The sequence below is a fragment of the Pholcus phalangioides genome, unplaced genomic scaffold (assembly GCF_987345545.1).
Source record: "Pholcus phalangioides strain wild (caught in Gottingen) unplaced genomic scaffold, Ppha-v1.0 ptg000021l_1, whole genome shotgun sequence".
Classification (NCBI taxonomy): domain Eukaryota; kingdom Metazoa; phylum Arthropoda; class Arachnida; order Araneae; family Pholcidae; genus Pholcus; species Pholcus phalangioides.
This window is the reverse complement of record NW_028301614.1, coordinates 12,849,909-12,866,540: the sequence shown is the minus strand read 5'-3', so window position 1 is coordinate 12,866,540 and position 16,632 is coordinate 12,849,909. Positions and strand designations below refer to the sequence as shown.

Genomic DNA, 16,632 nt, shown 5'->3' with positions numbered 1-16,632 from the left:
GACGACTTCTTCTGGGTGCGCAAATTTTTATGGCAATGAGTGTATATGGATTGATGCAATTTTTATAATATAAGACAATACAGAGACATTAATTCTAATTTTCGCTCTTGAGAAGATATAAATAAAAAGTTGAAATCAATGTTATTGCATGGATATCAACCTCAAAAGTGGGTCTAGTTCATTATTTTATATTTAATTTTTTGGGCTTCATATCTCTAAGTGAACTCAATATTTCAAAAATTCAATTCAATTTTTAAAATTATTGATGTGGCAGAGAACCTCACTAAATTTCTGCATTTCTATGCTGAAATCTGCAATTTTAACATTGATCTCTATGGGGATCATGCAGTGTTTGTCTCTGAGAGTGATGATGATGATGATTATGATATCTATTCGAAAAGCCGCTTTTGACTCCTTTTGAGGATTTCACAGAAATGAGAAATTTGTATTGTCATTGGGCAAATTTCATTGCTTGCACACTGCTACAGCTTTACTTCAGTGGTTATTTTTTTACAAAATTTCACTTGGCTTCCCTCATCTCGCTAATCTTATTCGAAGTGAGGGATTCCTCCTCATTTCTATTTTCTTCAGACAAGAACCTGTCCATAAATTCTTGCGCGCGATGGAGATCCATCAGTTTGGGGTCAATTCTTGGCTATGCTCCTCCACTAGTTCTTGGATGTCATTCTCATTCACCTCTAGTCACGTTGTCTTTCCCAAGAACACAACCTCTTTGACACCCTAATGTTTATGAGCTAACCTCTCAAAATCACGTTCAATAATGCAATCGCCCATAATTTTCTTCAAACAGAATTATGGGATTCCATTACAGGCTATATTGATGATCTTGATGTAGTGCACGATGTTGAAATATTTTTATTCAAATCTCGAGGGTAAGGGTTGCTTCCTCAATCATCTTGAAGCATCACTAAAATAGTTCTTTAGTTTTAAGCTTTTTGATGTTGGAAATTATACATTAGTAATTGCAGATTGAAAATTCAAGACAGGAGAATATTTCAGCCACCACATTGGACAATTTGACTGTTGTGGCTTGGCCCTTTGTATTTGTATGTTACACACACTTTTTCAGAGTATGTGTGTGGAAAAAAGCGAAAACCATCTGCTAGGTGGTTGTTGTTGTGATAAAGTGAAACTAAATGAACAAATTGCAAAACTTTTTACTCATAATGTGAATCATCGCTCGTTAACTGAGTCAATTTTTTTTTTAAATTTTTGCTTGTTGTGCGAATTGCTCATTAACCGAACCGCTTGTTAACCAAAGTTTCACTGTATATCCAAAAGTCAACTGGAACAGTCCATTTCTAATCTCAATATCAGAAAACACCTGCTTTGGTTTCGATTACACAACTGCTAGGATATCTCAAGATACAAACATATTTTAATACATTTCAAGTTAATACATTTCTGGACCCGCTGGAAACAAAATGAGTAGTTATTCAACAGATCGTTACACAATTAAACTTTATGAAGTTTCAGCTGATGGCTGAATGAATGAACGCCAGAACTTTGCCACTGGACTTATCCCATTGCTGAGATCTCTTCCAGCCCAGCTTCATGGCAGAGTCTGGAACACTTTATTTTGTGTCAAAGAAAAGAAGAAAAAAAAACATACAAACTTTTACAACATATTTTCCCCGAACAATTGGGTAATGTCGCGATTAACAAATTTTGTGGTGATTACAGACGAGATGGGATTAGGAGTTAGAGAAGTTTCAGAGTTTAGTTAAGATGAATGTACACATATTAGGATGGAGGTATGTTTTAAAAGCAATTGAGGCACCCCATGCCATCTCATCTGTTATCTTACACTTGCCATATTATATACACAGGATACAAAAAGAAATGAGAATCTTATTGTGAAATAAAAAATATATATATATATCCATCCATCGGAGCGAGTCATCTCGCTTAAAACCTTATTGGTGAGCAAATGGGCTTAATAACTTGCGGACTAGAAGCCAGTTCAGCTGATGGCTGACGATTAGTAAAAGGTATTAATCGTTAACTAAACAACAAATACAACTGAAAGAAATAGTGATCAATCTATCGGGCACAGGGGATATTTATACAACTGGTTGGTAAATATATTTAGGACCAACTGTTCTACTTGAACCTTTTGTGTTTACATGAAAATAATGATGTAGTACCCAGGATTTGCTTAATTGTATGTCGCAAACATTTTTATGAAAAAATTATTGCAGAATAGCAACAAGAATAACATCATATGGAGGGGAATTGATCAGGTTTGCCCAATGAGTCATATGATCTATTACATTGTGAAAATATTGTCAAAAATGAATGAATCTCGGGCAGTGGTCCATGGCCAACCACCCCGAGAAAAAGTGAGTACAATTATTCATACAATACAATGAACAAAATATTGCTGCTAGACCAAGGATGATATTTCCCCCACGATTGTTAATTAATTACTATTGGATAAGACAATAATTTAGATGTGATATTGACAGCCCGACTTCTTGCCCCTCTCAGCCCAAAGACCCCACCTTCCAACTGTCGAATGTACGGAACTTAATTACCTCAAGCTAGAATGCCAGTGGGGGGGCCTTGGTTGGTTTCCGGTAGCCGGACATCTGGGGTGGGGGAGGGGGCTAAAGGAACAATTATCTCTCATGGAATTAATTTGGATGTAAATCTAATAATGTTACGATTTGTTTAGAGGACACACAAAATCAATTTCATATGCAGTGAAACTTCTCTTTTGTGGTCACAGGTAAGCCAGAAAAATTTGTCTGTAAAAGAAGGGTGGCCATTAATCAGGGGTTCGAAATGCATAATTATTAAACGAGGGAAAAATTATTATTTGGCTGTAAGAGAGATGGGTGGCTGCATCTGAGTGTCTGAGGGTCTCCATTAAGAGGAGTTTTGCTGTATATAGATTAGTTGTAACCAGGATTTGACAAATCAGAAGGTGTTCCAGGTCCCCATGGCAACTAAAAAAAATTGGCATTATCACCTAATTTTTTTTTCTGTCTGATAACTGCGTTGAAGTCTGAGGACAGCCCAGAATTATTAGGAATTATTTCAACATGTCAGCTAGCATAAAAAGAGGTCTTTAATCAAATACAAGTCTAAGAATATACTGTTTTGGACGAAAAAAAAAAATACTTGGCACCTATGATATTTTGCTTGCACTCAAATTTTTCTCAATTTGCCAAGCACTGGTTTTAACAAGTTTTTTCCGTGTCTGTTGTGCATCTGCAATACAAAAAAGATATTTAAAAAAATGCTTATAATGGAACATTTAGTATGTGAATATTGTATGTAACAATGGTTTTGGTAGGAATCAAATGATTTTTCACAATCACATAATGCAGTGCATAGCGCGTGATATGATCAACTTGGGACTCTGATAAAAATAATTGATTAAAGATTTTATCCCGAACTAACCCATGACATGGGAAAGCTCTATTTTTTTTACATGAAACTGGTTGCAAAATATTCATTCGCAGAGCTGCATTCCAATGACTTTCTTTGTAATACTGTTCCAAATGGAGATTTTTTTCCCTTTAAGCTAAGATCCTTTTTTCTTCTATCTAGCCACTATGAGGATCTGGAATAGAACTGTTTAATGTGAATTCTAGTGTTTTGATAGAATACTAGCTGATACCCAGCGACGTTGCCCGCCCCGTAAAAAATTCATATATGTATAGCTTATTAATTATTTCTTAATCAAAATATTTCTGCATTAAGTAAGAAAAAATTACTTTCATTTTTAAACATTTTAATTAAAAACTTCAGGCAATTGCTTGTGGATACACAATATTTTTTGTTTTCCCATCTGGTGTGTAGATGCACAAACTTTTAGGATTACCAACACGCGAACAGGCGACGTAAAGCTGTCCGTGTGAAAAACAGGACTCAAGTAGGTTGATAACAACTGGCCTTGCGCTTTGTTGATTGTCATGGTAAAAGCTAAATGAATCGGGAACTAATCACTTGAAAGTGAATGGCATTTCTTCAGTGATAATTGGGGTACGTGGAATGAAAACATCTTCTCCTCCAGCACATCCAGTTAGAATCATTGCTTCAATGATGTAAGTGTGTAATTTCTTCACGCAGAGTCTGTTGCCATTGCAGAGTATCGGTGTCTCCAAATTTCTTAAAAGCATTATAGGTGCTCCGACTTTGAGGGTCAAGTTGTGTGGTGGCACACCCGGAATATCCACAGATACAGCACTGTCTGCGCTGTGTCTGTGACAGTGTCAACGATTTGTAAGATGTGGATCTCCCGGAATCATTTTTAGGATTTTTTCGTTGATCTTGTTCACACTGTCATTTTTCGGTGCCAGAATCGCTCTCTCACAAAGCCACTCATGGTTTCAGTGATTTTGTTGAATGTTTGCGAAGACTTCGTCTGCAAGTTCTTGAACTGAATTTAACAACTGGCAAAATCGATTTGGGAACATAATCAGTCCAGTGCTTGGGTCTAAGGGAATTCTTCCATTGCCAAGTTTGATCAACTTATGTGAAAATGATAGCAGTGCTGAGTCATTTTGCAGTTGAACTCGCATGTTGGTGGATAATGATAACTAATGCAGTTGATAAGATAAAGGCCGCATTATCACTTACAGAACACCCTGTATATAGGCTAGCTGAAATACCCGGTGCTTCCCGGGTTTTCTTCAATTACTGGGAGGATTGGAAAGTGACAAACCATTGTAAAGGCATATATTCACGTCTGAAATACATTGTTGGAAACCACAGTAACCAAAGTAAACGTTCCGAAAGTAATTGTTGAGGCCCAAAAACCATTGTTGCCCGACAGTTTTTTGCCCATTTCGGGCATTTGCCCAGCTCTGACGAACTTTTAAAGTAGCCTACGGTTCAATCCCGTCCCCGTTTGGTATATATGCAAAATCTGGCGACGATCAGTCTAAAACTGTCGATTTGTATAAAGAACATACATAGATACTTTCACATTTATATATAAGATACCCATACTACATATTTATCCATTGAGTAAATTTACTGATAAAGGTGACTTACTGAGGGGAGAAGGAATTTTAGTCTAAAAAACCCCAACCGTAGCTTCAAAATGTATGAAAGAAAACTTAAATGAGAAAATATGGTTTGATATTATAATTTTTTTTATAAACAAAGTCTTGATAATTAAAACAAAATTTTTCCCATATTATGATTTAGGTTTCGTCTGTAACTTGCAAAAGGGATAATACTACACAAATGATAACATTATTTGTTATTCCTATAAGCAGTTTCTACTGTATATATTACTGCCAAAGCTCAAAGTTGGTAGGTTTGCAAAGTGGCTGGTCCAGTTGACCTGGCCAATGTTCAAAATTCAGGCTTTTCCAGCCCCTATGTATATATCAATCCCTATAATTCGGGGTGATTGCCATGTTGGCATATTTTTGGTGATAATTATGACAATTTATAATTAGACATAGCTAACCATGATTGTTATGGCAACCCTAATGATGAAAGGAATCTGAATATCAATATCTTAGTAATCTATATGTAGGATGACATATATGGACATTGGCTGGATCAACTGGACGGCCAGTTTGTGAAGTGACCAACTCTGGGCTTTGACCATCACACACACACATATGTCTTTTCTACATGTGCGCAGGAATTTCATAAAAGATAAATATTTTCTTGCAGAAATTCTCAACGTATTTTATTTATGCATATTTTCTTTTGTTTAGGCTGAAATCTGGAATGTTGATGCTGTTGTGAAGGAATACAATCAAGTTGAGATGCCAATAGAGACTGTTCAGACTGGGATGAAGTTGATTTGTGAACATGAAGGGGTCAGTGAACAAATAAAATGTTATTTGAGGGGAATTGCAAAAATATGGGTTTCAGAAATAAAAAAGAAAAGTGGATTTTTTAGTTTGATAAAATTTTATTCCTCAAAAAATAAGCAAGCACACTGAGAATTTCTTTCACAGGTTTTTACTGAAGAGATATATAGATTATTCGGAAATTTTGTTTTGAATATTTCAGTGTTTCTAGTGCTTTCAATATTATATTTATTATAATATTTATTGTGCTGTCAGAGTCTATTAAAATGAGTTAATCTACTACTAAACCTTACATACACCTCGTCCACATTCCTCTATGGAATTTCTAATGAATTGGTATGCGTTGTGAACCTAACGTGAAGTCTGTTACTATGTAATGCTTGTTATGTGTAGTGCTGCCATCTGTCCAGGGCCGTTATTTCAACTTTTTCCAGGGGGGAAAAGAACATGCACTCAATATATGTATATATGTATACCATTTTTAGTGTATTTTCAAAAGTCCCCCTGACCCCCCCTAATGACGGGCCTGCATCTGTCATCAATTTTTCTAATTATGAGGGGAGTGCGATGATTGAATAAAGTTAATCTGCTTTTCAAAAGAAAAAAACCTCAGTAATGAATTTAAAAAAAAAAAGAGGTGACAGGTGAGGAAAGATTTGTTATATTTTTTGGTAATTGCAAGTCTCCTACTTGTCCCACTTTTTCTACTTTTTAAAATAAAATGTCCTACTTCTCCTACCAAATCCTATCAAAAAAAATTGTGTAATCGATTTTAATTGAGGAGGGAATCATTGATATAATGCCAAATAATACAAATGTAATAGATTACAATTAATGATTCTGCCAAAGCAGAAATTATATGCATTTTTAAGGTTGTTGGGGGGGGGGGTGTATGTGGACCATTTGTTTTATTTTTCATTTGCTGAGTTTGAGTGTTCATCAAGTAGAGTAGTTATTGAAAACTTCCTGGCATTAAACAGTAAAATGTAGACCAATCTCTTACAAAAGAGGATGGACAACACAGTAAAACCATCCTGTTCACCTTGACTTATTCACATCGAACCTTGTAATTTACACATTTTTCACTGCTGTCGAAGGTTGTCTCGAAAGAGTGTCATTCTTAAAAAACTAGAATGCCTTCATAATTTGCTGTGGGTTGTCGAAGAGAGGTGACAGGCTGGACTGCCAGGCTCCAAAAAAGAATGCAATATATATTGTGAAGAGAGGCAGTATGTAGTTGCTAGTACCCTGTTTTGGCCGAAAATTGTTTTTTGTGACCAAGTCATTTCTGTCATTTTGCTTTGTCTCAACCTTATAGGTTACTGAAATAGTTCTATGAATATTTTAATTTTTTAAAAATAAAAAATCGTTTGAGTTTTTTTACTATTATGCTATGTTTCTATATTATGTTGTCTGGGAGGGGGGGGGGGGCACCCTTCCTCCATCCTACTGTTTTGTCCTACTTTTTCTAATTTTTTGAGTGGGTGCCCTGTAATTGCAGTATTAGAATAAAATTTATACCTCACATTTCTATTCAATGGTATGTGATTACTAAATTCGCCAGAGCAATTCAACAGTATTCAGAGATGCCACTGAACTCTAATTTACCTGGGTCCCGGGACCCAGATTATTTGAAAAATCTGGATCCTTTTTTGGTGAAAGTGAGTCCCTCTCAAAAAAAAATTTATTCCAGTATGCCCCAAGTCTTTGATCACCTGCTTATATTTCCTCGTTGAGACTGAGCGGTGGGTCATGGTCTGGGTAAGAAAAGGTATCTGTGAATCAATTATCTAAAAATGTTCTATCCAAAGGTTCATCAGGGGTCGCACATCCTTACAAACTCCTTAAAAAGTCCTAGCTTTTCATTTCTCTCTGGGGGGAAGGACCCTTATAACTCCTTACTTTTCGCTGCCACTCCTGAGATAGTCCTTATTTTTTTCTCTGATGGGATGATCTTTCTTAGAATAGGCATTCCCCATGGTGATAAATGACTTTGCCTAGAAAAATAAGAGGAAGCTTCCCTGAATATATAAAGAGGGAGAAAAGAGAAGAAAAAAAAAAACCTCTCCATTGTAATAGGAAACGTGAAAGCAGGGGATGGGATTGGAACATCCAATGGTTGTGCATACTTACCAACCGTATTTAGTACGATTTTAGCAAATTAATACGATTATACGCTTTTGCTTCGAAAAGTAAGATTTTTTTACAGAATCGCTAATATTGACGTTTTCCTGCCAATGTTGCAAACTGGTCAGCGTTAAATATCTATGGTCCATTGAACGACATCACTCTGCGGAACCAGAAAATTCCCCCACGCCCAGTGGTGAGGGACCGTTCAAGTATTACGTCAGCAAACTTTTAGCAATTTTTGACCCCCCCGCCTCCGTAAGCAAAACTCTGACCTCCTTCCCCACTGTCAGCAAAATTACGTCAGTACTGCTCCCCCTACTTCCTAATGCATATTGGTGGGGGGGGGGAACATAAGGGGGCTCGTGCGCCTCCCCCCCCCAGACTAAACTTTTTTTTTTAAATGTACAAACACATTTTAAAAAAATTAATTTCGAAAGAAAATACCTTTATATATTATTATCGATTTTTTGTTAGTTTCAATGCTATTTGAAGGGTAAGAATTCAAAATTACTCTTTAAGAAATTCAGCATCCTTATAGCCATATATAGTAAACCTTGACCCACGTACCAAATGTGGTCCTGAAGGTTATCTGATGTGGCTTGCCCCCTCAAACCCAATTTTGCAAAAATGAACTAGGTGGAACATTTACAGATAGTTGACCTGTGGCAAAATTCCAGATCATTTAAGTATCCCGTGGCACATTCAAAGATAACTTAAGTAACCCGCGACACAGTTCCAGAACACTTAAACGATCTGTGGCACATTTAAATATCCTTTGAGTGACATGTGGCACAATTTTTGAGCATATAAGCGGCCCCCTCCCCGTGCATTGCGACATCACTCAAAAGTTACCCACAAAACATTCCCAGATAATTTAAGTGATCCGTGACATAATTATGGATCACTTGAGTGATGCGTTGCACAGTCCCAGAGCACTTAAGCAGCCCGGACACATTTCCTGAGCACTTAAAGGATCCATGAAACATTTAGTGATAGCTGAAGTGATTCTGTAAGGGATTTAGAAAGAACGTTAGTTCAGGGGCCCACAAACTAGCGAAAGATTTTTCTCGTTTTTGGCGAATAAGGATGCCAGAATATTTCATATTTTCATAGAGGGTGGTTGATAACGTAAGCATCATCAAAAGTCAGCAAATCGGAAAACCCCCTCCCCCTTCGATGCTGACATAATACTTGAATGACCCCTGAGAAAGTTGAACACTGCTAGGATTTTTTTTTTACTAGTGCGGCGAAACGATGTCTCGAGTCGCCTATATTATGCAGTATACTGAATGGTTCCTCAATCCTTTAACATCCGTTTGATGGATCGATATTTTTATGAAATTTGCATGCCATCCTAACCCTTTATGCTTTCATGAATTATACAGCATTTTATTTTTTTTGATCCGGACCGAATTTTCTAAATGAACTTGTGCCAAAAATTGAGTTCATAATTCATGCATTTTTGATAGATTTACAATAATAGACAATTATTTTCCGATATTTGAGTATCATCAATTTTTTCATGTCTGAAATTTATAAAATTACTTTTTGGATTACTTTGGATTTTCGAAAATTTTCGATAAAAAATAATATTGCTCTTGATATAGTTCTATTAATATTGATCATTCAGGTGACTAGAAATGTCTAATTTTATTATGCTGAATGTCTGTTTTTTTGTTATGTAACATTGTGAAATTTGCGACAACGGAAGCCCGAGATAAATCCAGTCAGGTGGCCCTGGAATTTATTTGTTGTGAAATTGATACAAGTGAAAAATTTTACAAAAAAATTACGGGGGCAGGAGGAGTAGATATGGCTTCAGTTTGGGGTCCCCGATGGGGAAGTTGACAGGTTTCATTTCGGAGGGGGGGGGGGTCCTGGATGAATCTCAATTGTTTTTTAACATTGTAAAATTTGCAACAGTGGAAGCCTTAGATAAATCCAGTCTGGGCCCTCCACTAAAAATCTGGAAATTGGGTCGCTGGCCCTCGGTTGTGGACCCTGGATTTTATTCCTTGGATAAATGAATACAAATGAAAATTTTTGTTTTTGGCCCTCACAGGGAGAAGTCTGACAGGCCTCCAGGTTGGAGTGCCCGATAAGAAGTTGACAGGTTTCATTTCTGGGCCCTGGGTGGATCTCATTGTAGCTTTAGCAGTAAAACTTTGCTATAAATCTATGTATCAGGTCCATAAAAAACTCTGCATATTGACTTCTTGCGCCGTGGTTGGGGCCCTTGGATTTTTGTTGTTGGTAAAATGAATATGAATTAAAATTTTTTGTGGTCCTCATGGGGGGGGGGGGGGAGATACAGCAGGGCTCCAAGCTGGGGACCTTCATGGGGGAAGTTGACACATTTTGGAAGGGTGCTTGGTGAATCTCGTTGGTTTTCTTTTTGTTGCTTTAAGATTGTAAAATTCCTCAGTCAGCTGGTGCTTTCACATTTTCACAATGCTACTTTTCATATTACTCTGACAAAGTGGACGAAATAAACAAGATATGTGACGAGAAAAAGGGTGTTGTTGCCGAAGGGTGCAAGACGACTTTGCCCCCCCCCCCCAGTATAGTTATGTTCATAAACTTTTCCCTGATATTTAATTTTCAATAAAAATTTTTCGACTCATTCACAAATGCAGATCATGTGAAGCTGTCATGACTTGTAGAAGAAAAAACTGGATGAGTTTTTTTAAAAATACATTTTGTGGCTTTTTTTCAATAAAAATGTATATGAAAGGATTTGAATGAAAAATTAAGTTGTTAGTTATTTTGTAGGTTATGAGCATATTTTCATAAACAGTGTACAGTGATTTAAACTCTTATTTGGTTGATATCTGTTATCTCTCTCTGTTTCTCATAGAAGTGGGCACAGCTGAAGCAAGATTTAAAAAAAAATTTATTTCAAACTCAGTACATCACTTCCGATTTTTTTAAATAATTTTAATATTACTACCGCAACTCTTGCTCTCTTCTTTCTTACTACACTTTTCAATACCCCCCCTAATCCTGATCATCATGCTCTGTGACTGTTTTACTTTGTGTTCTCAAATAGTTGCCTGTTACTCATGCATACAGTCACGGCATACCTCTTCCTTTTCAGCAACTGAAATTCCTACCCATCATACTTTTAATTCTGAAAGTTGAAATCTTGGATCCATTGAAATAGAAATTTAAAAAAAAGACATTTAAATGAAAATCAATCCACATGCGGGCTTCTTTTGTTTTTGTCTAGTGGTGCAATGTTTTTTTCGGGGAGGGGGCGGCAACCCCCATGACTCCTTATTTTTCATTTGAAAAATTTTGTATGAACCCTGTTCATTTACTTTCATTATTTACTAGTGGGAAAAGCTTGCGAAGAAGCTCATTAGCACTGAGAATTTAATGAATGGAATTCCGCACATGTAATAAATCTAAAATAAATATACAGTTGATCCCGCTTACAACGTTTCTCCCATTTAGAATGTTTTTCTACTTAGTACAACTTATTTTCGTGGTCCAAACAATAAGTAATTCTTATTGAGATTTCCTGTTTGAAGTGTTTTCCTATAAGCACGATCCACTTTAATCAAGTTGAAGGCACACATTTATATATTTACTAATCAATGTATAAATTCCCTTCTGATTGCTTTTACATTTTCTTAAAAATGTCTTAGCATTTTCAATATCTTCTGATCAAATTTGAAGTAAATTAGATTCTCTCTCTCCTCTCTCAGACACTTATTTTATCTTCTCATTCCCTATTCATACTTTGGTTTTCCTGGTAAAATGATTTTATTTTCCTTCCCTGATGGTCCACCATTCTGATCTGTCGCCATTTAACTGCCACATATTTTCACACCTGAATATGGGAGCTATGTCAGATTTGTGTTGGAGTGTGCATATGTGTGTGACCCAGAAAATCACATTTTTAGTCAATTATCAACTATCGCAAGTTCCAAACACTGATTTTCACCAAAAGCAAAATTTGGGAGAGGTTATAAGGGGCCTCTTCCTTCTCCCCCCCCCCCTCCCCGGATCAAAATTTAAAAATATTTTTGTAGAGAATTAAAATATTTGAATAAAATAATTTCTTTTATACTTTATACTACACTGGTGAAATAAATTAAGAGAATTTGCATATTTTATCGAATTTCATGAAAAGAACTGAACTGAATATAAAACTACTGCTTCTAGACAAAAATGCAAATCTTCTGTCAAAGAGTCAAAGTACGTCAAATACGTAAGCGTACACGTGTGTGTAGGTGGAGCCAGTAGAGAAACATGCTTTATAAGCGTGCGTAAGTTAAGACGCATTTCGTTCGCTAGCGCACCTCGGCGAGTTTCTTGGTGTTATTTTGCAGCAATCGGTTAATTTCAAATTGTAACAGTAAAAATGAGTAACCACCGACGTTTAGATGATGGAATGAGGTGGCGAATTGTGGGGAGGCTAGAAGCAGTCCAATCTCAAGTCCAGATTTGTAGAGAGTTCAATCTAACGCCTAGCGTTGTGTGTGTGACTTATGGAAACAGTTCCAGGATACCGGATCCATCGAGAGAAAGCCTGGGCAAGGTCGTCCAAGAGCCACGACGGCCAGAGAAGATCATCATTTGTCGATTATAGCGAGGCGTAACAGGAGTGCTACAGCTTCTCAGCTCTCTCCTGACTTGTATGCAGCCACAGGAACCCGTGTATCAAGGGTGACTGTTTCCAAAAGACATCATGAGAGAGGGTTGTTTGCAAGAAGACCTGCTGTTTGCTTCCCGCTCACTTCTACGGACAGGAGAATCTGTTTATCATGGTGCAGAGAGCATAGAGATTGGAGTATGGATCAATGGGCGACCGTTCTCTTCACTGATGAGTCCCGGTTCAGCCTAAGCACCGATTCTCTCCGTGCGTTTATATGGAGAGAACCAGGGACCCACTACCTACCCTCTAATGTCCGCGAAATCGACCATTATGGCGGAGGAGGTTTAATGGTCTGGGCAGGCATCATGTTGGATGGCCGCACACCTCTCCATGTCTTTGAAAGAGGCACTGTGACTGGTGTGAGGTATAGGGATGAGGTCTTGGAGCCCTATGTTCGTCTTTTCAGGGGTGCAGTTGGCCCTGAGTTCATTTTAATGGACGATAACGCGAGGCCATATAGAGCTCTTCTGCTCGACGATTTTCTAGAGAGTGAGGATATTCGCCGGATGGATTGGCCATCCAGATCTCCAGACCTTAACCCTATAGAGCATATCTGGGATGCTCTGGGGAGGGCAATTGCAACTAGCAACCTCCCTCCGGGAACCATCCAGGGAATGAAAACAGCGTTGCTGAACGAGTGGGACCAATTGCCACAGGAAATGATAAACTGCCTTATTTCAAGTATGAAATCACGCTGCGAGACCTGTATATCTGTAAGAGGGGACCATACCTCCTATTAACCCATCTATTAACCCATTTTTTTGTCTATTCTTCAACCGCTGTTTCATACCTTCCGACTCCAATGAGTGTTATTTGTTTTGTATTGTATCAATGTATGTATATATCAAATTTCATTAAAATTGGTACAGTAGTTTTAGAGATAATTGACCAAGTCTGCAAATTCTCTTAATTTCTTACACCAGTGTATCTGAAGAATTAGATCCTTGTGCCCCTCCAAAAGCCGATTCTGCTTACACACCCATGATTTTAGCAATGTGAAACGGTGACTACCGCATAGCAGCTAGATGACAAAACTGGATATTCAAGATCAAGTTTCTACAGATTCAGGTTTTTTCCACGATATCAGGAAGGTTTTACAATTTGAACGGGCGTTCCAATTCTTTATGATTAAAAAAAAACCTCACATTTGCAATACTGTAGGAACAAGACGAATTTACACCATATAAACGCAGTCTTTGAATGCCAGCCGATACCCGCGAAAGTACCGTGATTTCCCGTATATAACCGGAAGGGAGAAAATCTGCAGGGTAATAAAAAATCCGAAATTTGAAACTTCTGTACACGGCCCCTCATTCAGGGAAGCAACCAAATATCCCTCATCTTATTCAACAACCCGCGTGTATATCAATACAGTAGTGTACGAAGTACTAAAACCAGTTTTTCAGGGTCGCGCGATCATGATACACGGTAAAAAGAAAGGGAAAAAAGTTGGGGAGGTTTTTCTCTCTACTTTTTTCTTAGAACTAGGAAAGAACGCGTCCTGGAGGATGCGTGAACATACTTTTTACGCATCCTTTTCGGAAATTCTGGGTATTTGATGCGTAATAACCCGTCAATGGCATCTAGGAGTATTATTAAAAGGGCAGTACAGAGAAATTAGAATACTATGATAAATAGCAAAATGTAAAATAGCAAGCTTATTCAATGATATCTTCAGATTTTTCCCCCTGCTATTTGTCTATTGTTTTGTATTGTGTTCAAGAGAGGAGCTCCTATGAGAGCTGCTATTTATGCCATAGCACAAAATTTTTAATGTCTTCCAGGGTTTTTTTTAGTGCTCTGTTGTTTGAAGTTGCTTGCATACAAATATACAGTTTTTTGATACCACTGTATCTAGGGAGCAACTTCAGGAAAGGCTAGTTTTTTTTAGTTTTTATATCTCAGATACACTCAATGAGCAAATCTTACAAATATTATGCGAAATACGAAATATGGTGAAGGCCATGGTTGTAGCTGTTCTGTTTTTAGTATTGAGATGACGACTTGAACATTCTTAGTAATATGTGGTTGGGTATTCATTGTCCAGTAGTTATATTCTGAAATAAAGCATGGCTCTTTCTTCTACTGTTTTCTTGATGTGGTAGTTCTTTAGATTACTCTGATTCATGGAAGTTGAGATTATGAATGAACCTAACCCAATAGCATTACATTATTACACCCGCTGTTCTGCCTGTATAGTACTATACAGTGAATGCTGAAAGATTTCACTCACTATGGTGATTTTTAATGCCAGGCTGCTATAACCTTAAAGCAGAATATGCCGAAATAATATTTCACTCACTATGGTGATTTTTAAAACTAGGCTGCTATATCCCCAATTCAGAATATGAGTTCGTAGTAGAACAATCAGTGCTACTGCATAACAATATGGAAGAATTTTAAGGAAAACTGTAGAAAAATACATTATGATGATTTTTATTGCAAAACATTTCCATTCAGCCGAGGGCTCATTTCAGAACAATGCAAAACGTTTTGCTTTGGAGGCTGCTATCATTCTACTTCAGACTAAAGTAGGACTTGGTCTGAAAGTTGATTGGCTCATCACCAATTTATGTAGGCCTAGTATTATCTGGGTTTATGAAAACCCATTGTTATCTAAAGATGTGTGGGGTTTATAGTTATTTAATAAACGTTTTTGTTTTCCTTGCTTCTGATATTAGAAGACCAATATTGTTAATCCATTCTGATAATATTAGGTTTGAAATTATCTTTAATCCTTTATTTACTTTTGAATACCATTTCATAAGCACTTATATCACATAAATATCACTTCAATTCTTCATGATAGCCTAAGGAAAATGTGAAATGCGCTTCATTTAATTATTAGGAGATGGCAGGAAATGCTAGTTTTTTTCTCTTTATTTTTTTCTTTTTGTTAGGCAAGATTATATTGCTTCCAGTAACTTGTAGAGTACCACTTTGTGAGCTTGCTTCAAATATGTTTGAATAAATTATCTTTAATGTGGTTTGTTCTAAGATTTAGATGCAAACAGGTGGCATCTGAGCTGTGGGTGCTTGAGCACCTATGGTAATTCGTGACACAGGTCAGAGTGTCTCCAGAATTGATTCAGAAATCGTAATTTCCTACATAATGCTCAAGGCAAGCATCCACATGTTTGAAACACATCCAACGCCACTGGACGCAAATTATTTTTGTGCTTGAAATATTTTTTTCCTATTGTTATATTCAGTTTTTTTATTATCTTCATTTATAATTTTGATCATTTTTGTCGCACCACGGTCATTTTCTGCGCACGAGGGCTAATTAGACCGGGACCTACAATTTATTGCCGATTCCGAACGGCAGGCTTGTTTTTTATACTCGTCGAGAGGTTGGTGCGCTAACCCCTCGATGGGGGACTCCCTGCGGTAGCAATTTTTTGCTGCGGTCAAGTCGCCGTTTTTTTTGTTGTACCCCTGTGTCAGGAAAGTTTTCTGACAAGGACGAACCGGGTATCGAACTCGCGACACCTCTAAACATCCTTTGGTACTTTAGGCGAGTATCTTATCGACCGGGCTACCGCGCCCTCTTCATTTATAAATCTTAATTTCTTTTTTTATACCAAGTATCATTTACTGAATACGATAAAAATTTTGTGGGAAGAATTCATTAGGAAGTTGATTCAGGATTCAAAGGTTTGAAATATATCCATTCTTCAATAAAATCAGAAAATAATAAAAGTAACTAGATACAAATACAAAAGGCCACAACAGGCAAAACGCCCAACGAGGTGGCTGAGAAAAAGATTCCCATAACAAATATGGATGTCATATATTTCAAAAGTACAGCAACCCAGTGAAAAATGCAATTACAAACAATATATATATATATATATATATATACATGATAAAATATTATACAATGCCCATAATAATACCTATGGTTATCTTATTCTAAGTATGGATAGCTTCTCGATTTACCCCAACATGTTTATCATATTTCTTTTTAAACGTTTCAATTTGGGTTAGAATTTACTACCTCTGGGAATAACCTATTCCATTTATTAACAA

At 37.0% G+C, this 16,632-nt stretch overlaps 1 protein-coding gene across 1 annotated transcript in view; it reads left to right on the top strand.

Annotated features, from left to right (window-relative positions):
- Positions 1-16,632, top strand: part of Ge-1 (Enhancer of mRNA-decapping protein 4 homolog Ge-1) — a 152,624-nt gene that overhangs the window by 31,324 nt on the left and 104,668 nt on the right. Inside the window, exon 7 of the mRNA XM_089249021.1 lies at positions 5,709-5,813. Coding sequence (XP_089105147.1) covers positions 5,709-5,813 — 105 coding nt within the window. The remainder of the gene's footprint in view (positions 1-5,708; positions 5,814-16,632) is intronic.